The sequence below is a fragment of the Pimephales promelas genome, chromosome 3 (assembly GCF_988280905.1).
Source record: "Pimephales promelas chromosome 3, fPimPro1.hap1.1, whole genome shotgun sequence".
NCBI lineage: Eukaryota > Metazoa > Chordata > Actinopteri > Cypriniformes > Leuciscidae > Pimephales > Pimephales promelas.
The window spans coordinates 2,587,511-2,613,099 of NC_142771.1; the positions used below are offsets into that span (position 1 = coordinate 2,587,511).

General features: G+C 40.9%; 3 protein-coding genes across 3 annotated transcripts in view; 2 read left to right on the forward strand and 1 right to left on the reverse strand.

The window, feature by feature from the left end:
• LOC148981849 (uncharacterized) overlaps positions 1 to 25,589 on the forward strand; it is a 127,539-nt gene that overhangs the window by 63,427 nt on the left and 38,523 nt on the right. The gene's annotated exons all lie outside the window — the stretch shown is intronic.
• LOC120475414 (sucrase-isomaltase, intestinal) lies at positions 644 to 10,671 on the forward strand. Its single transcript, XM_089129015.1, has 26 exons — positions 644 to 714; positions 794 to 875; positions 1,969 to 2,087; positions 2,193 to 2,396; positions 2,616 to 2,770; positions 3,085 to 3,253; positions 3,476 to 3,572; positions 3,838 to 3,950; positions 4,071 to 4,196; positions 4,281 to 4,412; positions 4,580 to 4,699; positions 5,048 to 5,110; positions 5,543 to 5,659; positions 5,972 to 6,062; positions 6,338 to 6,476; positions 6,730 to 6,863; positions 6,940 to 6,974; positions 7,098 to 7,214; positions 7,439 to 7,587; positions 7,899 to 7,983; positions 8,068 to 8,124; positions 8,228 to 8,352; positions 9,273 to 9,361; positions 9,618 to 9,667; positions 9,811 to 9,972; positions 10,502 to 10,671. The coding sequence occupies exons 2-26, from the start codon at positions 818 to 820 to the stop codon at positions 10,574 to 10,576; spliced, it is 2,781 nt and encodes a 926-aa protein (XP_088985141.1). The 5' UTR covers positions 644 to 714; positions 794 to 817; the 3' UTR covers positions 10,577 to 10,671.
• LOC120475467 (uncharacterized) lies at positions 13,780 to 25,576 on the reverse strand. Its single transcript, XM_089129267.1, has 9 exons — positions 25,461 to 25,576; positions 23,038 to 23,348; positions 22,593 to 22,971; positions 22,042 to 22,161; positions 19,391 to 19,453; positions 19,112 to 19,189; positions 18,859 to 18,887; positions 14,156 to 14,224; positions 13,780 to 13,983 (listed from the first exon to the last, which is right to left on the reverse strand). The coding sequence occupies exons 1-9, from the start codon at positions 25,519 to 25,521 to the stop codon at positions 13,870 to 13,872; spliced, it is 1,224 nt and encodes a 407-aa protein (XP_088985393.1). The 5' UTR covers positions 25,522 to 25,576; the 3' UTR covers positions 13,780 to 13,869.

Sequence of the window (25,589 nt, forward strand, 5' to 3'; positions counted from 1 at the left end):
AAACCTAAAAACCTAAACCGAATCATATGAGAAACATCTGAGACACTGTAACTAAAATGAGAGATATTTGAGAAGTCTTCTGAGCTTAAAGAGAGCAATAAAATATTCACATAATGAAGTCTTGAAAGAGATTAGAACAAGAAAAAATGGTAATACATTATAAGAGAATCCCAACTAAGTCTCTTGAGCTTAGGAAAAATAAATACATGTTTCCTCTGAACCCATCCACCGTGACTCTGACATATTCAAGGCAATGTTGATGACCCTGCACTCATGCTGTTTACACAATGATATCACATTTATAAAAATGCTTATACAACAGGTTAGTGTCACAGAAACTACAGTTCCAGCTTGTGATATTTTACTTTTTTTGGTATTCTTTTCAAATTTAATAGAACATTTTATATGTAAATAAAATGAAGAGTTCATATGGGTCTTGCAATGTCATCAGCGCTGGACCTCCAGAAGTGTGTAAAACTGATGATCATGTTCTTGATTCGAGATGATCCGAAGAGCATCTTATGAAGAGTGTGACAAAAATATGAACCATGAACACACACGTAAAACAGGATAAATTGGCATCATAATAGTTGTTTTATAAGAGTCTGTGAGAACATGAACAGGTGCTGATAAACAAACTCCACTCCAGTATAAAAAGATAAACCAGCGCTCCACAACACACCATCCAGACATCCGCATTGGACTACTGAACTGGTTCGTGTCTCACACATAATTGAACCATGTAAACTTGGTGATGATTTATGTATAATTCTTTTTTTTTAATTGTATGTAGAGTTTCAGTGTTCTTTGAGACACAATGGCGGTGTGGACTGTCTACCTGTCTCTCTGTCTCCTCATACCTTTGAGTGCTTCAGGTAAGAGCATTATTCCACATATTATTTTAACATGAATTGTAGCACACCTGGGACTCTGTAATGACTAATCAGAAAAATGATCTAATACAGTCTGTGCAAATATTTGTGTTAATCTGTAATATATTTTTATCATTATTATTATAATTAGTAGTACCACTATTACTATACTGCTACTAGCAGTTCTTTTTTTAATGTAGTATTTTCTTCTTTTTACAAGGAAACACCTTATGTTGGAAATAAACGTTGAACAATCTAAAATTTCATCTTTAGTTGTAGTTCTCATGTTTCTCTGTTTTTCAGTGATTCTGCTTGTTAACAGCAGGCGTTCATCAGTGTCTGAATTCCCTCATTTGTTTTCATTCACTGTCAAGTGGACTATATTAGTGAACTAATGTAGTGAATAGGGTGTGATTTTGAACACAGCCTCTGAATGTCGACTATGAGCACTGTTAATTCACAGTATATTCCTGTAAGCTACTTTCTTGAAGATTATAAATATTACCCACTGTTTTAATGTTAAACAGTATGCTACTCTCAAAATGTGGCCATTTTTTACAGCAATTTTCAACAGTGCCATAGGCTGTGATTTTTGCAAGTATAGAATGAATTTATTTGCAAACAATTCTTCTTTAGAAGTTAAAGAATATCAAAGTTCAAAATATAGAAGTTATATTTTATAGAAGTATAGAAATTTTATACAAAATATAGAAGTTCAAAATATACTACAAATATTTTCTTTATATTTTTGTTTCTAAACATTCTTAAATCAGAATACATTTACTTAAAAAGCTAAATGACTTAAGATGTTAAGTGTTTTTGTTTAAAACTTGAAAATATATCAAGAAAAATCATATTTCTTTCCTTATTTCTTTTTTTTTACCCCACTGGAAGTTTTTTCTCTTCTTTTTGTTTTCAGCTTAAGATCACATTTTATTTTTTATGAAAAAACGATTTTATGAATTTTTAAATTTTATGATTTTAAATGTTATGATTTTATGATTTTATGAAAGACTGAAGTCATCTTGCTTCTTCTCAGTGGCGGGTCCAGTTTTTTTCTTAAAGCGGTTCTTAACAGATTTTCATTATTTTTCAGCTTTGGATCCTGAGAAGGACTCCACAGTCAACTTGGAGGCCAGATCTCTGCACTTGGACTGTTACCCTGAGGTGGGTTCAGATCAGGCCAAATGTGAAGCCCGCGGCTGCATCTGGGAGGTCAGAGAGAGAACATCTTCAACATTCAAACCAAGACACAGTTTGAGCTGAAGTGTGTCTTTCCTATCACTGTTATAACGTGATTCAACACATTGTCTTTCACAGCCTTCAAGTGTTCCCAACGCGCCCTGGTGTTATTACCCCGAGACCCACGGCTACGTCACCACAAACGTTGTTGAAACGGCGAGCGGCATCACTGTAGATATCGAGCGCAATGCCGCTTTCCCAATTCAACGTTCTCAATCTCGAGACGTCAACAAACTCCGTGTGGAAATCAAATTCCTGAGTGGAAAAAGCCTGCGCTGGAAGGTATGCTTCTCTAAATGTAGAATTTAGAGTTAATATACCATTTATATTTATCGACTTGCATTGCTTTTAGGTTTACTTTGTTAATGCGTTCTCTTGGGAACCCACAACCTTGGTGTTATTAGCACAATGCACAAATGATTATTTACGAATTAAGTAAATAGATGGACACATTTACGACTGAAATGAAGAGTTCGACTGATTTTGGTCTCATTGACGTAGATCTTTGACCCAGCCAACGCTCGCTTCGAGGTCCCCGTTCCCCTCGAGCTGCCGGCCACACCAGAGACTGAGGAAAACAACAGACTGTACAGGGTTCAGATCCAGGACATGCCATTCGGGATCCAAGTCATCAGAAAGAGCTCAGAAGAGATCATGTGAGTAATACACCTCCATTAACATTAACAAGCTTCTTTAAATACAAAATACAAAAACTCCTGCACAATTGACTTTAGAGAGGGTTTCAGTTGGTCAACGGCTCAGTCTATTTCAGTTCCTCAAAATAACAATGCGCCTGAACACACCTCGTCCTCAGACCAGGACCCATGGGTGAACAGATGGAGTAAATGCATTTGTTATTGAAACAACCAAGTGCAGGACGTGAAAAAAAAATGAAAATCGCGTCAGGCTGAGACAAAGATAAATCATTTGTCAGAGTTCTCCAAGTTGAGTTCAATCTCTTCTCCTCTAGATGGGACTCTGCTGTGCCAGGGTTCACGTTCTCCGATCAGTTCCTCCAGATCTCCACACGCCTCCCCTCAAACTATGTGTATGGTGTTGGTGAAACAGAACACCCCGTCTACAGTCATGACCTCAACTTTCACACATACGGCCTGTTTGCCAAAGACCAGCCTCCAGGGGTGAGTGTGTGAACCGGTGCGGATGTTTTACAAGCGGGAGATATAATGTCATCTGCACGTCACAAGCGGCGGATTCGTTCAGGAATGAAGTCAATGATATTGCTCTTCTTGCTGGTTATTTTATTGCGGTGCTTATTGCTCACACAGGGGGATTTTTGCCCTGATATCTTCAGTTTTCTTCATCACAAACTCAAACTTTGATCTCTTTCTGCCCATCTCTAGTATAAACTCAACAATTATGGAGTCCATCCCTTTCACATGGGTCTGGAGAAATCAAAGAACGCTCACGGCGTCCTCCTGCTCAACAGCAATGCCATGGGTGAGTACACACACACTAAACACACACACACACACACTAAACACGTGTGACTGTGACGGACCCGCCGGACACAACCTGTGCTGAATGCTGGGAGAACAAACTCAATACATCTTAAACCAGCCTGAGATGCTTTACTAGTTTAAACTGGTCTAGCTTGATCAAAGCAATGAAGACGCTTTCAAAATTAATACATTTAAAGCCTATTATTTCACAACTAATTAGTATCGTGACTTTTAGTATTGTTTTGTGCTTGTTTTGCTCTCAGATGTGACGTTTGTGCCGAGTCCAGCTCTGACCTACCGCACCATCGGAGGAATCCTGGACTTCTACATGGTGATGGGACCCACTCCAGAAGCTGTGGTTCAACAGTACACTGAGGTGTGTGTGTGTGTGTAGTGATGTGGTTGGGAACCACCATCTTTAGCCACTTGAATATAAATATTCTCAAATGTAAGTGCGTAAAACGTAAGATATTTCTCTCTTGGTTTTGTTTGATAGATGATCGGCCGCCCGGTTCTTCCAGCCTATTGGTCGCTTGGATTCCAGCTTTGTCGCTATGGTTACTCCAATGATGCGGAGATCGCAAATCTTTACAACGACATGAAAGCTGCTAAAATTCCTTATGTAAGCGACCTCATCTTTTACACTTCTGATGTCTTAGGTCACTACATTTAATGATCATGACGTTTGACCTTTGATCCCTCATAGGATGTTCAATATGCAGACATTGACTACATGGAGAGGCAGATGGACTTTACGCTGGACAAACAGAACTTCAATGGTCTGCCGGCTCTGGTGGACAATATGAGGGCTGAGGGGATGCGCTTCATCTTCATTTTGGTACCAGCAATTCTTCATTACTGGAAATAAACGGTTGTTTCCATAAAATGGTAAAAGATGTCGTAATGTGAGCTTATAAATATAAATGGATGAAGTCTGACATCAGTATGGCCAGAGAAACGTATTCTTCAGCAAAACGACATGCTTTATTTGTTTGTGTGCTTCAGGATCCGGCTATAGCAGCCAATGAGACTAAAGGCTCCTACCCTGCGTTTGATACCGGGATTGAAAAAGACGTTTTCATCAAATGGCCTCCTCAGCTCAGCGATGACATCGTGTGGGGAAAGGTACAGCAAACGCAAAGACAAAGAGCAGCATATATTGATATTAAACATATATTGATACTGAGCATATATTGATATCAAACATATATTGATGTATACTGAGTCAATACTTCATGGTTTTGTTGACAGTATGAGCAAATCAATGTTTCTAAAGCTACAGGGTTCAAGACACCAACCCGTCTCATACAGTGATGATGAATGAAACTGAATTCAACTGTAGTTTTGGGTTAAATGAACATTAGTTGAAGAGCGTTTTGATCAGAGAAGCTGTAGATCTGATGTTTTCAGTCAGATACAGTATGACGTGGACATGAACTGAACGCAGGAATGATCCTTGTTTCGCTCTCATAGGTGTGGCCTGATTATCCCAATGTTGAGGTGGACAATTCTTTGGACTGGGATACTCAAGTAAAGGTATCTGCCTCTTTCTCTATTCATCCATTTTTATTATTTTTCTATATTAATTTCTTTCCATTTCTATCACTCTTTAATCAGAGATCCAGACATCTTTTCTCTTGTTCCCCCCCTCTATTCATACTGAAATCATCAGTCAAGAGAGACGAGTGTGACGTAGATATTCTCAACCAATTAGCATGTAGAAGATTTGTTGGTGGCATCCAGAATACACTGCAAAATACACTGTATTATAATTGTCACCATTGTTGAGATTCACAGGCAGATTCTTGATGTCTTAAAAAAGTTTCGTATGTGAATAAGTTTTATGAAATTATTCGGATTACATTATAAAAGTGACAAATATTTTGATTTTCAAGGACAGTGCTGCTATAATCAAAGTTATTTTCAAAGCATCTTGCAACTTAATGTTTCTGTCATTGAATCTTTCAGCTGTTCCGAGCGTTCGTGGCGTTCCCTGATTTCTTCAAGAACAGCACAGCTGAGTGGTGGGCCGGGCAGATTAGAGACTATTACAACAACGTCATGAAGTTTGACGGACTGTGGATCGTGAGTGCTTTGTGTTTGAATGAAAAATTAAAATGTTTTTTTGAGGACATCTGTGCTATTACACGCCATTGTTGTCCTTAAAACAACACGTCCTTAATAATGAAATACCTCCAAAATCGGGGAAAGTGAAAAGAATGTTCAAAAAAGGGTTCATGAACACATCTCACTCATCAGAGTCATATTGAGCTGTGCAAGAACAAGTGAAGGATTAGCATAGCCACGCCCCATTTCTTCACTCATTTGCATATCATCAGCGTTTTCCCCTTTGGATTGATTGGATGATAACTCTGTCATTGTGTTTTTTCCCTGAAGGACATGAATGAGCCGGCCAGTTTTGTGCATGGCACCGTCGGGGAGAAGTGTTTAGGGGATCAAACTTTGGAAAATCCTCCATACATGCCCCGTAAGTTCTTATGAGCGCGTCCTGGCATGAAGACTGGGCTCCAGAGATTTTACAACACCATAGTCAACTTTTACTAGGCCTTCCCCTGACTGAAGATTTTTCCAGTCCACCGTTCTTATAAACCATTAGTTGGCTAAGCGCATGCTTATATTAGCTTAATTACTTTAATATACTCTGAGAGTGAACTAAACCATAATGAGCCTTTCATATACAACATTTACACTAGTATTAAGCACTTTCTGTCCAAAATGAATGTGTGTGTGATGTTTTCCCAGCACTGGAGTCCAGTTATAGAGGTCTGAACCATAAGACTATGTGCATGAACAGCGAGCAGATCCTCGATGACGGCACACGCGTCAAGCATTATGATGTCCACAACCTGTACGGATGGTCTCACACCAAACCCACTTATGAGTGAGTTTCTGTTCCTCCATATTCAATACCAAATGTATTTATTGGTTGTTCTGATATGAGTTGTGATTGCTTTGGGACTCACATGGTCCAAAACACAAACTGACCCATACAATCTCAAATTTAAACAAAAATTACACAATATCACATGTTTACAAGTAGGCTAAAGCGCCAATGGTTCCTCACACTGGAGACGAGCCAGACTGAACTTCGGGCCGGGTTCATCAGTGTTGAAACTGCTGTGTGTATTTCACAGTGCTTTGCTCAGTACCACTGGAAAGAGAGGAGTGGTTATTACCCGTTCAACATACCCGTCTAGTGGGCGCTGGGCAGGACATTGGCTCGGAGACAACTACTCCCGCTGGGACCAGCTTCTCAAGTCCATCATAGGTATGATGATGATGCTGGTTCAGTTCAGTGTATAAACGTAATATCTGAATGCATGAACTCTGTTTCTATCTCTCAGGCATGATGGAGTTCAGCATATTTGGCATCCCTTATGTAAGTGCCTCTCTCGTCCTGTTGATCGATCATTTGTGCTTTATTTCCTATCAAACCATGTTAATTTGGGTTACACTAGCATGCAGTCATTACACTGACTCTATATTTGTGTTCTGGTTCCAGACCGGCGCTGATATCTGCGGCTTCTTTAACCATGCCGAATACGAGATGTGTCTGCGCTGGACGCAGCTCGGAGCGTTTTACCCCTTCTCCAGAAACCACAACACCATAAACATGCCAGTAAGAACACACACTCACAGCAGCTGTTTATGACAGACTGAGGACAGATCGCCTATAGGTTTGACATTAGCATGAATATATGACCAAATATCGTCATATGTATCGTGTCAGAGTTGATTGTTCAGCACATTGTAATATTTGTTGGATTCCTGTGCTAATGAAGCTCGCGTGAGAATCCGTTGATGTCCAGAAGTGCTGAATGATGATGATCTGATCTTTGACAGAGGCAGGACCCCGTGGCCTGGGGAGAGGAGTTTGCTGCTGTGTCTCGTGATGTGCTGAATATTCGCTACACACTCCTGCCATATCTGAACACACTGATGTACGAAGCTCACGCTCATGGAAACACTGTAGTCAGACCCCTTCTGCACGAGTGAGTGTTTCTCAAGAGTTTACTCACACACACCAGATGTTCAGCAGAACGCTCATGCTACAGTTCTCTTCTTCCATACAGTAGAAGTAGATGAGAGGAAATGATGACAGAACGGCAACTGTCCCTTTAAGAGCTTCGTTCATCTTGTGCTCCTCTCTTTCCCTCAAAATATACACTATATCACCCAAAGTATTGGGACAGCCCTCCAGATCGTTGAATTCAGGCATCTCAAGAACAGTGTGTAGAGCTTCATGGAATGGGTTGTTGTTGATGAGATCATGTTGCGTGATTGATGATGTCATCAATTGCAGGTTTGTCACCGATGAAAACACATGGAAGATCGACAGACAGTTCCTCTGGGGTCCCGCTCTTCTGATCACACCTGCACTGGACCCGGTACTGAACACACACACACACACAAAACTCCACTATGATCACGCTACACAAACACTGATTTCTCACTGGTTTTGTTTTGTGAAGGGTGTGACTGTGGTCAGGGGTTACGTGCCAGACGCCCGCTGGTACGATTACCACACGGTGAGCATTTCATCAGCAAGCGTTCAAGATTTGAGTCGCATGTCAATGACAGAAGCAGTCATAATACACTCTCTGATCTGCCGGTGTGTGACTGATCCACCAGGGCCAAGCTGTTGGAGTGCGAGGACAGTTTGTGGATATGGACACGCCGTTATGGAAAATTAACCTGCACGTGAGAGGAGGACACATCCTGCCCTGGCAGAAAGCAGAGAGCAACACACACTACAGGTCAACAAGCTGACCGCCATCTTTATTCAGACTTCTGACATTTCTCTGGAGTTGGATTGAGAAAATCGTAATTGTTATGTTACCATTATGGAGATCAGTGTTTGCTTTAGTTGGGCTTTTGACCCTTAAGTCATTAATTTTAAACATTAGAGAAAAGGTTATTTGATGACGTTCGTTGTGTTTTAACATTATCATTATTTCACAATCATTTCACAATCACAGCCCGATTTCCGAGTTAAGTTAACTTTATAGATTATAGCAGCACTGTCCTTGAAAATCATAATATTGGTCACTTTTACAATGTAATCCAAATAAATTCTTAAAACTTATTCACATACAAAACTTTTGTTTTTTTTTAAGACATCAAGAATCAGCCTGTGAATCTCAACAATGGTGACAATTATAAAGCATTTTGCAGTGTATTCTGGATGCCACCAATCAAAACTCATTCATGGCTCCCATCATGCATTGCTGTATGAATAGATAATGAGGTAATGTTCAGAGGTCATCTTTTTGTCACCATTGTTGAGATTCATAGGCTAATTCTTGATGTCTGTATGTGCCTACCCGAAAGATTTTTAAGAAGCAAAAGAAACAAAGCAAATCAGCTTTGATGAGATTGATACGGTAAAACCCAGATTCTGATATAATAATGAGCGCTTGGTTTCCAACCAATCACAGCAGACTGGGCCATCTAACCAATCAGAGCAGAGCAGCTCTCAGAGAGGCGGAGTTTAGAGAGACTGAATCCTTGATTGACCTCGGATCTGTGTGAACCTGTTATAGGAGACTCCAAAACAACACTAGGAACCTTTCAAATATCATAATAGGGACAGTTTAATATGTAAATGTAGCTGTTAATATGTCACAACACTAATGTACCGTTCACTGTTTTGTCTTGTGTTTTCTTCTTCTTGTAGTCGTCAGAATCCTCTGGGTCTTCTTGTTGCTCTTGATGATGGAGGATCAGCTCATGGATCCTTGTTCTGGGATGACGGAGAGGGAATTGGTAAGTTAGTGTTCTTGTGAGGAATTGAATGGTTTTGATTTTACTTATTGATAATATATGTTGATTTATTCAACCCAAATGGAATCTGGGAACATTTCTGCAATGCTTTCAAAGTAAAATGTTTCTCATGATAAATGCTATTACTGGTATAATTTAATGTAAGAATTACAAACAATAAAACTGTGTTCTGAACATGTATCTTTATTTTAGTTTGTGCATCATCCTAAAACCTTTTCTTCCTTCTTTCTCCTTACAGATACTGTTCAGAACAAGCGTTTCCTCTTGACCACTTTCACTGCGTCTTCGGTACGTTCACATGTTTTGAAGAAAGCTGTGTGTGCATTTCTTTTAGATTTATTTGGATAGTATTCAATAAATCCAATAGGGAAACATATGTGTGTAACAGCTGTGTGTTTATATGTGTGTGTAACGTGTGTTTATACGTACAGGGTGTTCTGACCAGCGCGGTTCCCACAGACGGTCTGGCCGAGGCCGACAGGTTGACCCTGGGTCTGGTGAAGGTGTGGGGTGTAACAGCGCCCGTCACTCGTGTTACACTGAGCGTGACTGGACAGCCCGACGCCGACCTGCCATTCACATACACCGCTGAGGTCAGACGCTAATGCAAACATTTACTTCAGTTTCAAATGACATGTAGCATTACATCACTTGCTCAGCAATGAATCCTGTGCAGCGAATCTGCTGATTAAACACATTTACACAGGTTTTTTTTTTACATTGCAATTAGCGACTATGCAATAAGACAAAAGCTGTGTTTTTCTGAGAAACAAATCCATCATTAAGACTTTTTAACTTTAAACTGATACTTCTGGCTAAAATTAGAGTCCATAAACCACAATAACACTTCCGATGAAAAAGTCATCTGGTCTGAATCAGGAGAAAAATATACACAAAACAGTCCAAAACTAATGTGTGTGGATGTTGATGTGAGAGGACATGATGGACTTTTCCACTGGAGGAAGCGTTATTATGGATTATGGACTACAGTTTGAAGTTAATATTAAAGCTAATATTTATTAAAGTGTATTTGTGCAGCTTCTGCTGACCATGAGTGTGTAGATTATCTTTTATTCTGTCTGATAAATGGCTTCATAAACTCGGTCTCTTCCTCTCCCTCAGATTCAGGAGTTGGAGTTTGATGCAACATCACATTCTCACACCATCGAAAAGCCTTTCACAATCACCTGGATTTAGGCTTAGACTCGGACACCAGTCTACGGAAACAGCAATCGCAGGATTATTTACCTTTATTTACCAATGGAGTAATAAAGCAGCAAATCTAATGTCAAGAGCGTGTGGTTTGTCTTTATCTACTTTTTGCTACTTTGGAATTTCTGGTTAAGATCTTTTCATACATAAATGTTTTTTGGACTCACTGTAAAAAAAAAGAACAGATGAGCCAACTTAAAAAAACAAGTCAACCTATCGCATTCAGCTTCTTAAGTTAACTCAACTAATCCACTACTAATGACTTCATTAAAAACTTAGTATCACGGTACTGCATGATCTTCTATAGCAGTATTGGCTTGCAAAATTAACAACTAATTTTTAACAATTTAATCCGATATTACATTTCAGGTGGCATCAAGAAAGCATGCAACTACATGATGACTATTATTATGACTAATAAGTGACCAAAATCTTCTTACCTGAGTTTCTCTTGGACAGCAAAATCCACAGTGTTAAATCAACACTGAAAAGTGAGAATTATATAAACTCTGAGTAGTGTTAAATGAGCACTGAACGAAGTAATGGTAAAGTTAATATTTGAATGATGATTGAGCATTATTGAAGACACCTGATCTGATGTTAACAAGCAGAATCTCTGAAAGTGAAAATCGTAATTGTTATGTTACCATTATGGAGATCAGTGTTTGCTTTAGTTGGGCTCTTGACCCTTAAGTCATTAACATTAGATTTTGATGCATCACTTTGGCATTTGTTTTACACCAAGTAACTTATTTACAATAAATTGCATAGTTTCACCCAACAACAGTCGTATCATAATTATGTATGTGAATACTCACATTTCTCATATCGCTCTAAAATGATGCACATACAAACCAATATTTTGTTAAACAGAGACGAGGAGGCACGCTTCTTAATGTTAATGATATATATTTTTATTAATTATAGGTCAACTCATTTACAGACAATGTATTAATATATAAAACAAAAATAAAAGAGAACAAACATGTTTTGTTCCTCACTAAGCTTTTTAAAAAATGCTTAAAATATTATGTGTGGTATGTTTTTCTTTATAAACCACTTTCTTTATATAGCGTTACAATTTTGGTTTACTAAAATACATTAGTTTTCTATACACAAAAAGGCATAATTACAATACAATAATTGCATATTCCCAGAGGTGTCAAGTTAAAGTACAAATACTTTGTTACCTTACTTAAGTAGAAATTTGGGTAATTATTTTCAGCCGACTTTTTACTTGTACTCCTTGTACATTTTCACGCAATTATCTGTACTTTCTACTCCTTACATTTTAGAAATAGCTTCGCTACTCCCATTTCATTTCGGCTTGTTTTCAATCTGGCTTGTTATCCATAAAAATAAAATAAAAACTATCCAGACAAAATCGCGTCATCTGGATAGAGTGAATATGATTGTGGTTGGATGGAGCCTAGTGCATCCTAAAATGTTAAAAATGAACATTTTAACATAACATTCTGGTCATTATGGCCTTTAGAATAGTTTTGTTTTTCCCCTGCGGTGCGTCCTAAGCTTTTTTCCTTAATGGCATTTTTCCCTTACATTACTTTTATACTTAGTTTGAAACCAGTACTTTGCAATTTTACTTTAGTAAAAAGCTTGAATTGATACAGACCAGGTTACTTTTGATATGAAACAAAGTCTCAACTTTCAAATTTGTTTTTTTTATATGAATTTAAACAATAAATACCATTTCGTGGCTTTTTAATGTGTCTGACAGATTGCTGTAGTTATCAGTTAAAGCTGATCATCTCTTCCTCCTAGTTCATTTATAGCATCAAATTAACATGAATAAACATGAGGAATGTTATTTTAACAGCGGAAAGACACTTAGTTTTTCAAGTTTTTCAACTCCTCCAACGTTAATCTGCTAACTCTCCTGACCGCTTGTCGGACAAAAATGGCGGATTATGATTGGTCAGATCACCTGCGAAGGGTCAATTACTCACCTTCATGTCCAAACCCGTAATACCTTCGTTCATCTTTGGAACACAAATTAAGATATTTTTGATGAAATTCGATGGCTCGTGTTGGATACATTTAGTTTTCAAAAGCATTAACGTTAATTCTTGCAAGAAAAATAAATGTTAGTTGTGATTAGTTAAAAAATTCCAGAACAAGATCAATATACCTCATTCATGGAAAGATACTCATTTTATCAAACTGATTCTAGTATTTTCTAGCAGTTGTTTATTACATCAGAGCTCACTTTTATGTCCTTTTTTATAATTCTCTCTTTTAATTTTGATTTATTGAAAATGAATTGAAATCCTCGATTTCTGATTAGTTGTTATTATATTTGATTGATGAATTTAATTTTGAAGTTCTATTGCCTGATATTTAGATTTCATCTGAATTCTAATGGTTTCATTCATTATTAACACTTTCAATGTCTTTTACAGGTTAACAAACAAATTGTAATGAATTGCTGTATTTTGTCCTCTTTGTGTTCTGGTTTTGAGTTCTAGCGCTTTCAGAAATACAGTGGGTACGGAAAGTATTCAGACCCCCTGAAACATTTCACTCTTTGTTACTTTATATTTTCTAAAATCATTAAAGTTATTTTTTCCTCATTATTTTACACACAGCACTCCATATTGACAGAAAAACACATAATTGTTGACAAAGAAAAACTGAAATATCACATGGTCCAAAGTATTCAGACCTGTGACACTCATTTATTTAACTCAGGTGCTGTCTATTTCTTCTGATCATCCTTGAGATGGTTCTACACCTTCATTTGAGTCCAGCTGTGTTTGATTATACTGATTGGACTTGATTAGGAAAGCCACACACCTGTCTATATAAGACCTTACAGCTCACAGTGCATGTCAGAGCCAATGAGAATCATGAGGTCAAACTGGGTTCAGATAGATGATCAGTTGTGTGTGGGTTAGGATGTCAGTTCCTCTTCTTTCTTTCTTCTTTAACCACACGTGTTTCACTAATAGCGTGTGTGGTTAAACTAACTGAGCTCACACTCATCAGTTTCCAAACCTCAACAGTGAGTTCATCGCTCTGAAAATACTACTGAAAATATATACCATTAGTCACACTAGCTCCATATCGCTAAATTAAAACTAGACCAAAGGTTATTAAAACAGTTCTGAATGCGCCAGAACTCAAAGCCAGAACACAAAGAGGATAAAAGACAACAATTCATTACAATTGTTTGTTAACATGTTAAAGACATTGTAAGTATTAACAATGAATGAGTTATATTAGATTGATATTCGTCTGCTGATGTGTGTTTTGTATAATTATTTGACTGGTGTGTTCTTGTTCACAGAGGCATAAAGTTCACTGCAGTTCTCCTGAGCTCCAGCTTTTGCTCCTCTGATGGAAGCATACGTCACTCTATCATCACAGCGAACCTGAATGAACATCACAGTCGTTTCAACCCACCATTATTACAGCATGTTGTCTGAGCTCAATTCATGAAGAACTGCATATCATCACACAAATCAAGAATAACTGAATATGAGAGGAAAACACAAACTATCATGTTGAGTGAAGCTGGACAACATCAAGGAAGTGTTCGCTTACCTTGTACTTTTTGCTTTGTTTTTTACTGTACGCAGTGACTTCAGTATAAGTCACGTCATCTGTCTGCTCCTAAACATCAATGGAAATATGGAAAAAAAAAATCAAGCTATTAAACGTCATCCATCAATAATATTTTACTCAGGTGCTGAAATTGTTCCGGTAACATATGTGTAAAGGCAATTTCCCATAAATGTTTTGTGAAAATCTATCAAACAGACATGATGTTATGATGACAGATCCTATTATCACATGACAGGATGTTTGAGTTGACTTGACCTACACAAGAGAAACAACACATAATGAAATCCACCCCTAGAACAATGAACCATAAGTAACAGGTAGCACAACACACTGAGGATACGTTTACATGAAAACAATATGTTTAAAATGGAGAAGTTTTTCCTTTGAGTTTTCGGATACAGATGACACGATTGTCAAAACGTTCCCTGTTCACAAGGATCCGCAGAAACAACTAAAAACACTGTATTCTGCTGCCAGGCCACTAGATGGCGATGTAGATCAGCACGTACAGTACAAATGAGTGCATCTACCACCACAAAAAGCAGGACATCAGTTCTGACTGGATCGTTTCCCAGATTGTCACTATCAACATTTGTCAAGTTTTTATCGTTGACGAAAATGTCATTGGATTTTCGTCACAATTTTTGTCACTCAAAACTAGGTTTTATTTAGTAATCATCTCGTTTTCGTCTGTGAAAAAAATTGTTTTTGTCAATGAAATTAACACTGAAACACTCTCACAGTGTCTGGTTTATGTTCCCTGGTGTCCACTAGAGGTCCCGTCTGCCCAGTCAGAGACTGTTCATGTCCTGTCTGCCCAATCAGAGACTGTTCACGTCCCATCTGCCCAATCAGAGACTGTTCACGTCCCGTCTGCCCAATCAGAGACTGTTTACATCGCGTCTGCCCAATCAGAGACTGTTCACGTCCCGTCTGCCCAATCAGAGACTGTTCACGTCCCGTCTGCCCAATCAGAGACTGTTCACGTCCCATCTGCCCAGTCAGAGACTATTCACGTCGCGTCTGCCCAGTCAGAGACTGTTCACGTCCCGTCTGCCCAGCCAGAGACTATTCACGTCCCATCTGCCCAGCCAGAGACTATTCACGTCCCGTCTGCCCAGTCAGAGACTATTCACGTCCCGTCTGCCCAGTCAGAGACTATTCACGTCCCGTCTGCCCAGTCAGAGACTATTCACGTCCCATCTGCCCAGCCAGAGACTATTCACGTCCCGTCTGCCCAGTCAGAGACTATTCACGTCCCGTCTGCCCAGTCAGAGACTATTCACGTCCCGTCTGCCCAGTCAGAGACTATTCACGTCCCGTCTGCCCAGTCAGAGACTATTCACGTCGCGTCTGCCCAGCCAGAGACTGTTCACGTCCCGTCTGCCCAGTCAGAGACTATTCACGTCCCGTCTGCCCAGTCAGAGACTATTCACGTCCCGTCTGCCCAGTCAGAGACTGTTCACGTCGCGTCTGCCCAGTCAGAGACTGTTCACGTCCCGTCTGCCCAGTCAGAGACTATTCACGTCGCGTCTGCCCAGTCAGAGACTATTCACGTCGCGTCTGCCCAGTCAGAGACTATTCACGTCCCGTCTGCCCAGCCAGAGACTGTTCACGTCCCGTCTGCCCAGTCAGAGACTGTTCACGTCGCGTCTGCCCAGCCAGAGACTGTTCACGTCCCGTCTGCCCAGTCAGAGACTGTTCACGTCCCGTCTGCCCAGTCAGAGACTGTTCACGTCCCGTCTGCCCAGTCAGAGACTGTTCACGTCCCGTCTGCCCAGTCAGAGACTGTTCACGTCCCGTCTGCCCAGTCAGAGACTGTTCACGTCCCGTCTGCCCAGCCAGAGACTGTTCACGTCCCGTCTGCCCAGTCAGAGACTGTTCACGTCGCGTCTGCCCAGTCAGAGACTGTTCACGTCCCGTCTGCCCAGTCAGAGACTATTCACGTCGCGTCTGCCCAGTCAGAGACTATTCACGTCGCGTCTGCCCAGTCAGAGACTATTCACGTCCCGTCTGCCCAGCCAGAGACTGTTCACGTCCCGTCTGCCCAGTCAGAGACTGTTCACGTCGCGTCTGCCCAGCCAGAGACTGTTCACGTCCCGTCTGCCCAGTCAGAGACTGTTCACGTCCCGTCTGCCCAGTCAGAGACTGTTCACGTCCCGTCTGCCCAGTCAGAGACTGTTCACGTCCCGTCTGCCCAGTCAGAGACTGTTCACGTCCCGTCTGCCCAGTCAGAGACTATTCACGTCCCGTCTGCCCAGTCAGAGACTGTTCACGTCGCGTCTGCCCAGCCAGAGACTGTTCACGTCCCGTCTGCCCAGCCAGAGACTGTTCACGTCCCGTCTGCCCAGTCAGAGACTATTCACGTCGCGTCTGCCCAGTCAGAGACTATTCACGTCCCGTCTGCCCAGCCAGAGACTGTTCACGTCCCGTCTGCCCAGTCAGAGACTGTTCACGTCGCGTCTGCCCAGTCAGAGACTGTTCACGTCCCGTCTGCCCAGTCAGAGACTATTCACGTCGCGTCTGCCCAGTCAGAGACTATTCACATCCCGTCTGCCCAGCCAGAGACTGTTCACGTCCCGTCTGCCCAGCCAGAGACTGTTCACGTCCCGTCTGCCCAGTCAGAGACTATTCACGTCGCGTCTGCCCAGTCAGAGACTATTCACATCCCGTCTGCCCAGCCAGAGACTGTTCACGTCCCGTCTGCCCAGTCAGAGACTGTTCACGTCGCGTCTGCCCAGTCAGAGACTGTTCACGTCCCGTCTGCCCAGTCAGAGACTGTTCACGTCCCGTCTGCCCAGTCAGAGACTATTCACGTCCCGTCTGCCCAATCAGAGACTGTTCACGTCCCATCTGCCCAGTCAGAGACTATTCACGTCCCGTCTGCCCAGTCAGAGACTGTTCACGTCCCGTCTGCCCAGTCAGAGACTATTCACGTCCCGTCTGCCCAGTCAGAGACTATTCACGTCCCGTCTGCCCAGTCAGAGACTATTCACGTCCCGTCTGCCCAGTCAGAGACTATTCACGTCCCGTCTGCCCAGTCAGAGACTATTCACGTCCCGTCTGCCCAGTCAGAGACTATTCACGTCGCGTCTGCCCAGTCAGAGACTGTTCACGTCCCGTCTGCCCAGTCAGAGACTATTCACGTCCCGTCTGCCCAGTCAGAGACTGTTCACGTCCCGTCTGCCCAGTCAGAGACTGTTCACGTCCCGTCTGCCCAGTCAGAGACTGTTTACGTCCCGTCTGCCCAGTCAGAGACTATTCACGTCCCGTCTGCCCAGTCAGAGACTATTCACGTCCCGTCTGCCCAGTCAGAGACTATTCACGTCCCGTGTGCCCAGTCAGAGACTGTTCACGTCCCGTCTGCCCAGTCAGAGACTATTCACGTCCCGTCTGCCCAGTCAGAGACTATTCACGTCCCGTCTGCCCAGTCAGAGACTATTCACGTCCCGTCTGCCCAGTCAGAGACTATTCACGTCGCGTCTGCCCAGTCAGAGACTATTCACATCCCGTCTGCCCAGCCAGAGACTGTTCACGTCCCGTCTGCCCAGTCAGAGACTGTTCACGTCCCGTCTGCCCAGTCAGAGACTGTTCACGTCCCGTCTGCCCAGTCAGAGACTATTCACGTCCCGTCTGCCCAATCAGAGACTGTTCACGTCCCATCTGCCCAGTCAGAGACTATTCACGTCCCGTCTGCCCAGTCAGAGACTGTTCACGTCCCGTCTGCCCAGTCAGAGACTATTCACGTCCCGTCTGCCCAGTCAGAGACTATTCACGTCCCGTCTGCCCAGTCAGAGACTATTCACGTCCCGTCTGCCCAGTCAGAGACTATTCACGTCCCGTCTGCCCAGTCAGAGACTATTCACGTCCCGTCTGCCCAGTCAGAGACTATTCACGTCGCGTCTGCCCAGTCAGAGACTGTTCACGTCCCGTCTGCCCAGTCAGAGACTATTCACGTCCCGTCTGCCCAGTCAGAGACTGTTCACGTCCCGTCTGCCCAGTCAGAGACTGTTCACGTCGCGTCTGCCCAGTCAGAGACTGTTCACGTCCCGTCTGCCCAGTCAGAGACTATTCACGTCGCGTCTGCCCAGCCAGAGACTGTTCACGTCCCGTCTGCCCAGCCAGAGACTATTCACGTCCCGTCTGCCCAGTCAGAGACTGTTCACGTCCCGTCTGCCCAATCAGAGACTATTCACGTCGCGTCTGCCCAGTCAGAGAGTATTCACGTCCCGTCTGCCCAGTCAGAGACTATTCACGTCGCGTCTGCCCAGTCAAGAGACGTTCACGTCCCGTCACGTGCCTGTTCCAGAGCCGGGGCCACCCGAAGGGCCTTCACCGCCCTGGCCACCCAAAGACTCACACACACACTCAGACTGACAAGGACTCATCAAGAACTAAAAAAATAGCCCTCTGTTGTATTTGTGTATTTGGAAACTAGGAGGCGGTAGAAGAGGAACACATGGCCACCACAAATAAAGACAGAGCCATGTGTACAAACAGAACACTAACACACATTAAAGACACATTAAACACTAAGACACATTAAACTCAGACAAGACTGACAGAACTTTCTGCTGAGAACACTGACATTTTCTAATCCGACTAATAAGAGTGTCATATTTCAGGGTCAGCAGTAATAGACATTAATGATTAATAGACATCTCATGATTATTAATACTTACCACAGAGTCACCAGTCCCTCTGCTGTTCCCTGAAACATAATGTCACGTTAAAGTTTATGATCAAACACACACACACACACAGTCTCTACTGCATATTACAATTAGTCTAGAAGAATTATAGTGTTGTAGAATAGAAACATTATTTTTGTTAACTCATTGATTTCTGGTGTTTTTGGAGAAATACCTTTGTCTAAATTACTTATGTATTTTATCCGAAGTTTTTGTCTGTTGTTACAAAGTATGAAAAACTCACCTGCTCGTTTTTTACGAATCACCCAGAGAATAAGAGCCAGAAGGAGAAGAGCGAATGAAGCGGCAACAATCACAATCACTGCAAGTAAATTGATGCTTGTGATGATGATTTTAGAGATATTGATATCTGTACACTAGCAGACTGTACAAACTAAACACATTTAATGACAAAGAAATAAATATATTTGTGATCAGCTGTTCAAACAACTCCAGAGAGGATTCAGAAACTGATTCTATAAACTCCATGAGTCGGTGAAATGAGGATGATGTTCATACACACCTGAATTCAGAGAGCTTGCTGTGGTGTCTGGGGTCAGTGGTATTGCTGTAGTTGATGTTACAACTATTAAAAACAAGATGGAAACAGAAATATGATTACACAATGTCAAGGCATTTATTTGACAAACTGCTGTAGTGTAGAGCTGCTCCGTATCTGGCTGCGTTTACACTTGGCATTAACATGCGACCTGTATCTGGATGTTGTCCACCACACATTGAAAAGACAAGTGTACACACACTTCTGATGGGAATGTTCTCGATCAGCGTGTCGAGGTTCGGAGTCGAGGACGCATTGTGATTGGATCTCAGTTTAATGTAATTCACAGGTGGACGTCATATAAATCCCATATTCCCCTCGTCTCTCCAGGAATTGCTGCATGTAGATGTGTGGTTTCGCGATACAGTCGAGTGTGAAGTACATCGCAAAAATACTGAAATGATTGCTTTTATTTTATGCTAAAGTTGCATTTTCCTCACCACAGCTGATGAAGGTCGTGAGACCGAAACGTTGTTGAGTAAAAAGTTTGTGATATGCAAGTTTGGATAGTGTGCGGGATCTTCTATTTGCCCCACCACAGCTGGCGACGTTCTCGGATACGTTTCTCTGTACCGTTTCCAGTACGCCATCTATCCACATTATTAGTACTTGCAGACTCTTCGTCCTCCTCATGTTGTGAGATTTGTATCCTGACTGAAACTGTTTTTAAAAGAAAACCCACCAGTTCAGGTCGACTTAGCACCGGAGCCATCCTTTTTGTTGTTGTTGCGGGAATGCAAGATCTGATCTGTTATCCAGATACAGAAGCCTCTTGATGTGGACAGATGTAAACGCACTGTGTCCTGATTGGCTTATGATTCAATCTGCTTGATTGGATCACGGGGAAACACTTTACTATACGGGTGCACTAATATGCATTAATTCATGCTTAACTAACGAGTTAATGTATAACTCATGAAGAGCTAAACCATTAATTAATGATTACAGCATAAGGAACTAATAAAGTGTCTATATGATTAATAGATTAAGTAATACATTAATTGCTATTAATTCAATGTGTCATTGTGTATTAATTCCTTAATAACATATTTTATTAACTAATAGTGTAAATTAATGTGTTAATTACCACAATTAGTCAAAGCTATGCACTTCAACTTCCAGTTGTCTGCTTTAATTAATCATTAGCTAATGATTTGCAAAGGTGTCATTATGTTATGACTTTACTTGTTGGGGCACATCATTATTAACTAGTCATTTAGTAATTTGCACATCAATTTGCACTAACAATGAAGTAATTAATCATGTATTAATGCATATTAGTGTATCTGTCATATTACCTGGAAGTTGAAATACAAGGCTTTGGCTCATTCTGGTAATTAACATATTAATTAACAATATTAGTTAAAAAAATGAGTTATTATGGATTTGATCCACAATTACATATTTAATTAATAACAATTCATGTATGAACTAATACATTAACCTTACAGACTCTTAATTAGTTCCTAATGTGGTAATCAATAATGAATAGCTTAGATAATAGTTACACCTTAATTCAGTATTATCTGTGCATTAGTTAAGCATGCTTATTAGTATACCCGTATTGTAAAGTGTTACCAATCACGGTAATCACATGTTAATGCCAAGTGTAAACGCAGCCTCTATCACGTACAAAACACAGAAGCACAGCTCTGGTACTGTGCGTTCACACCAGACGCGAATAGCGTGTCAAATTTGCGCCTACCATTGTCTAGTTTGACGCTTGACCACTTTGAATCCATTCGCACGTCGAGAGCGAAATTAACGCGTGTAAAAACAAAAGTTTGAAGCAAAATTTACGCGTGTCAGAATTGAAACCCGTTGGCGGCCATCTTTTTTATGTTGATCGAGCATTCATCGAGAGAGTCACCGCTCTGTTTTGCTTTGGAAAGCTAGAACAGCGGCGTGGGGATCATTGTTGCCGTATTTGTGTCCACCGGACCATTCGGAGGCGAACAGTTTGGCGAGTTTCACCGTTTGCTCGCTCCAGGAGCTGCGCTGGATGACGGCCGCTGTCAGCGGTACTTCCGCCTGTCCCGCGCCCAGCGGAGCGAGGATCACCCTCGCCCTCATCCACGTAATCCGAATTCGCGTCAAACGCGTGAATGCAAAAATAGCACTAAATAATTTGACGCCAGACGCTCAATTCACGCCATTCACGCGAACTGGCGCACCGTGCTCTACGCCTCATTCGCGCCGCAGGAATCGCGTCTTTGCATTGACTTAACATTGAAATCACTCGCGCCTGACGTGCTATTCTCGTCCGGTGTGAACGCACCGTTAAACTACGTGAACTGACTCGAGGCCCACAGAGAAGAAAATGATTGTCGTTATTTTTTTACATTTTTTTTTGGGGGGGGGTTGAGATCAAATAGTATTCTTGTCACTTGATAAACTAAAGATTGAGCCACTGTAGTCAATTTGATATTATGATTATTTTGCATCAGACAACAGACTGTACAAGATCAGTCATATGTGTCAAAACTCACTGACAAATCTGACTAAAGAGCTTTTTATGTAGATAATATCTGTGATGGTAAGCCAGTGTGTGAGAGCCAGTGCAAACCACTGAAGCGAGAGTGATGATGTGTGCCAGTGGTCATGTGATCATGAACCTTGTGTAGGAGCTGTTGCTGTAGTTCTGCTTGATGTCTTCTCAGAGTTTGATCTGCTGACTGGAGTCAGTGTTGTTGAAGAGACTGGAGCTGCAGAAGATGAATGTTCACACACATCACCTGTAGGACATTAACATCATATCTTCACATTGATCATGACATGCAGTTTGTGTTCAATCATCACAGCTTACAGTGGCAGTAGTTGAGAAGAGAGATGTTACTGGATCATTTATTCCTGCTTTATATGAGAGTGAAACACAGTTGAGCTGCTTCCCATAAACCTTCAGCTTTCCTGAATGAAGGACATTATTAAGCCGTATAACTCCTAAAGCTGAACTCCTACATGGGTCATACTAGGCTTTAATAGATGTATGCAATATTTCATGGATGACCCATATAGGAGGTTAATATTGGGAATTATAAGGATTTCTATACAGTATGACTTACTGTCCTCTAATATTTTACAATTTCCAAACGTATGAAGTCATCATAAAGAGTAGAGCCAGTCTGTGGAAGTTTTCTCAAATCTGTCTTCTAACAGTGTTTCTCACCTGAATACTTGACAGTGTACGTGACTGACGTCTGGAGTTGATTTCTGCGAGTAAGCTGACATCTCCACTCTCTGTTGTTATCTTCATTCAGGAGTGTTGTAGTCAGAGTGATGATACAGTGATCTGATGATGATGATGATATCTGATATCTGGAGTCTGTCTTCAGATCAACACCAGCCTGATTCACCCACAACAGCTCAAATCCCTTATAATTAACCCAATTATCACAGGAGTATCTAATATATGAATACAACTGACAGTAGAGAGTCACAGAGCAGCCTGGACCGATTTCAGTCTGTGAGGATGAAGATGATGATGATGATGATGATGACACTGAAACTGAACACAAGACACAAATCACAGACTCTTCAATCATCATCTGAGTTTAATAAAGAATCTGCCCTTTTTAAATTGACCATATAATCATAAACTTACCATGAAGAACATGCAGATAAACAGGTGCATCAGGTCCTTGTTGTCTGTCGTTCACATATTGTCTGCAGCTGTATAATCCAGAATCTTCTTCTGTGACGTTCTTGATGTTCAGAGAGCAGTCAGACTCCAGACTCAGTCTCTCATGTCTCTCTGTGTCTTTATTCTTCATCCCTCCAGTAATCAGTTCAACTGCTGCTAAATGACTGAATCTGTTATAGATCCATGTAGTTGATTTGCAGTCAGAAAGAGTTTTATTACAGGACAGACGGACATCTACACCAGAACTGATGAACACATGATCATCATCCACTCCACTGGTGCCTGAAACACAGTAGATCTCAGTGATCATTATGATATTTATTAATAAATTAATACATTCATTAATGCATAACAAGCAGAAGATTATCATCATACAGTATTTTTCCGCTAAGGCTTTACAATAAGGGTTTATGAATAATCATGTACTAATACCTGAATTAATACTGAATAACTAATGATAATTAAAAGCAGAGGTTTAAAGTCCAGGTTCAGAAAGTAAAAGTCCTCCTCAGTATTTTGTTCAATCATCTGCATTTGCTCATTATCAGCGCTGCACAATATATCGAAATATCGCAAATTTATTTATCACAATATGCATATCGCAACAGCTTGCAATAACTGAAAATTAGAAAGTAAATTTTCCATAATAGGTGCCCTTTAAAGGGAAAGACACTCAACTTCACTGATGCAGTAATATCAGGTATATGTCAACAAACAATTTTGTGGAAATTCTAATAAACTACAAATACATTTAACAGTACACTTTATGTACCTGTTACATGAGGTCATGCACAAAAGACAAAGACAAAATCACTCACTGCTGTTGGCTGAATAACTTCTGTAGTTTTGATAAGATTATATATAAATAATTTTTATTAATAAACATTATATATTATATTTTAATTCTATTTATATATATATATGAAAACTACACACTTATGCCACAGTAAAACATTTTCACAGTTTATTGTCACAAAAAGAAACATGTATTATATAATTTAAAGGGGTGGTAATGTATGATTTGACTTTTCTAACTTTAGTTGGTGTGTAATGTTCGAGCATAAACAACAGTATCAAAGTTACAACGCTCAAAGTTCAAGCAAAGGAAGATATTTGCTTTTAAAAAGGACAACAACGAACGGCTGGTAGGGACTACACAATTTTCCTCCAGGGTTAGTGACATCAGCAACCCCAAAATGTCCATAAACCCTTCACGGGAGCTCTTGAAACCCCGCCTCCTGAAGCAGCTCATTTGCATTTAAAGGGCCAGACAAAAAACTGCATTTTTGCAAACCCTCAACTTTAACATGCTGTATAAAAATATCTGTGGGGTATTTTGTGCTAAAGGGCCCTATTGGTCTTTACTGCATGACGTCACCAAAGTGTGGACTCTGAGTAAGTCAACAAATCCGAAGTGTGTCATTTGGGACAGAGCCTTATCTGGAGTCAGAGGCCACAGACTCACGGAGGCGAATGAGAATTCACAACTCACTCTTTATTCCCCAGTTGATCTCCTGTAACTCTCTGTCAGACACGTTTGACCGTCCACAGCGTTATTAACTAAACAAAATGACTTAAAAATTATTATCAGACAGAAATAACCTGCATGGTGTGATCGAGGCGCACATACAAAGCAGACCGATCAACCGGGAGCACACAGCTCTTAAAGGGGCCACACCTTATTTCTACTCGCTACATCAAAAGGCAGTTTGATTCAGCGGTGCGGGAAGATGGTTTAGTTTAGGGGTGCTGTTTTTTTAGGTCACCACTTCTAAATAAGAAACAACATCAAGTCTATAAAACTCGTCAAAACAACACGAATTACAACAAGTGTATCGGTGAGAACTAAATGCTTCAAATAGCTACATGTAAATTAAATGAAAATTGAAAACTGTTATTCCCGTGTGCCTGGTTTGATTATGTTTATCCATAAATGTTAATGAATGCATTAATTATCAAACATGTAGTGAATGCTGCCGTTATTGATGTGTGAATCCATAATGTCTCCAGTTGTAGTTCAAGATAACTCTCCATTGGTTCATGATTAGGTCGTGCCTTCAATAATATGATTATTCATATACCCGTATTGTAAAGTGTTACCATTTTTCTTCACTTAAAGTAATCAACACACTCTCCAGAATAAACTATGAGTGTTTATCAGAGAGCTGTTCAAATCACTGACACACTCTTAATATGAAGATCATTCTTCATCATCAGATGTTTGAGTGACACTATGTCCAGTATCAGGAATAATACAGTATGATCTGTGTGTATCAATACACAACTCTGAGATCACAACGTGAATGTGTGCAAGAATAAACTGAGCATGTTCAAATCAACTCTTTCCAGACTAATTCCACTAAATGTGTTTAGAGAAAATACAGATTTCTTTACCTGTGAGAAGTGAAGAGAGAATGATCAGTCCCAGCAGACACAGATCACACTGATCAGACATTTCTGCTTCTGTCCGTTTCTGTCCGTCTTCCTCTTCATTATATATAGTTACAGCTCCTCCTTTAAACA

Bases quoted from the DNA above. Each gene is read 5' to 3' on its own strand.
- LOC120475414 (XM_089129015.1), top strand. From the start codon at position 818: ATGGCGGTGTGGACTGTCTACCTGTCTCTCTGTCTCCTCATACCTTTG. The intron at 2,771-3,084 runs GTGAGTAATACA...CTTCTCCTCTAG, and splicing joins AAGAGCTCAGAAGAGATCAT to ATGGGACTCTGCTGTGCCAG. The intron at 9,973-10,501 runs GTCAGACGCTAA...CCTCTCCCTCAG, and splicing joins CATTCACATACACCGCTGAG to ATTCAGGAGTTGGAGTTTGA.
- LOC120475467 (XM_089129267.1), bottom strand. From the start codon at position 25,521: ATGTCTGATCAGTGTGATCTGTGTCTGCTGGGACTGATCATTCTCTCT. The intron at 22,972-23,037 runs GTTCTTCATGGT...TATTAAACTCAG, and splicing joins ATGCACCTGTTTATCTGCAT to ATGATGATTGAAGAGTCTGT. The intron at 18,888-19,111 runs GTGAGTTTTTCA...ATTATGTTTCAG, and splicing joins GATTCGTAAAAAACGAGCAG to GGAACAGCAGAGGGACTGGT.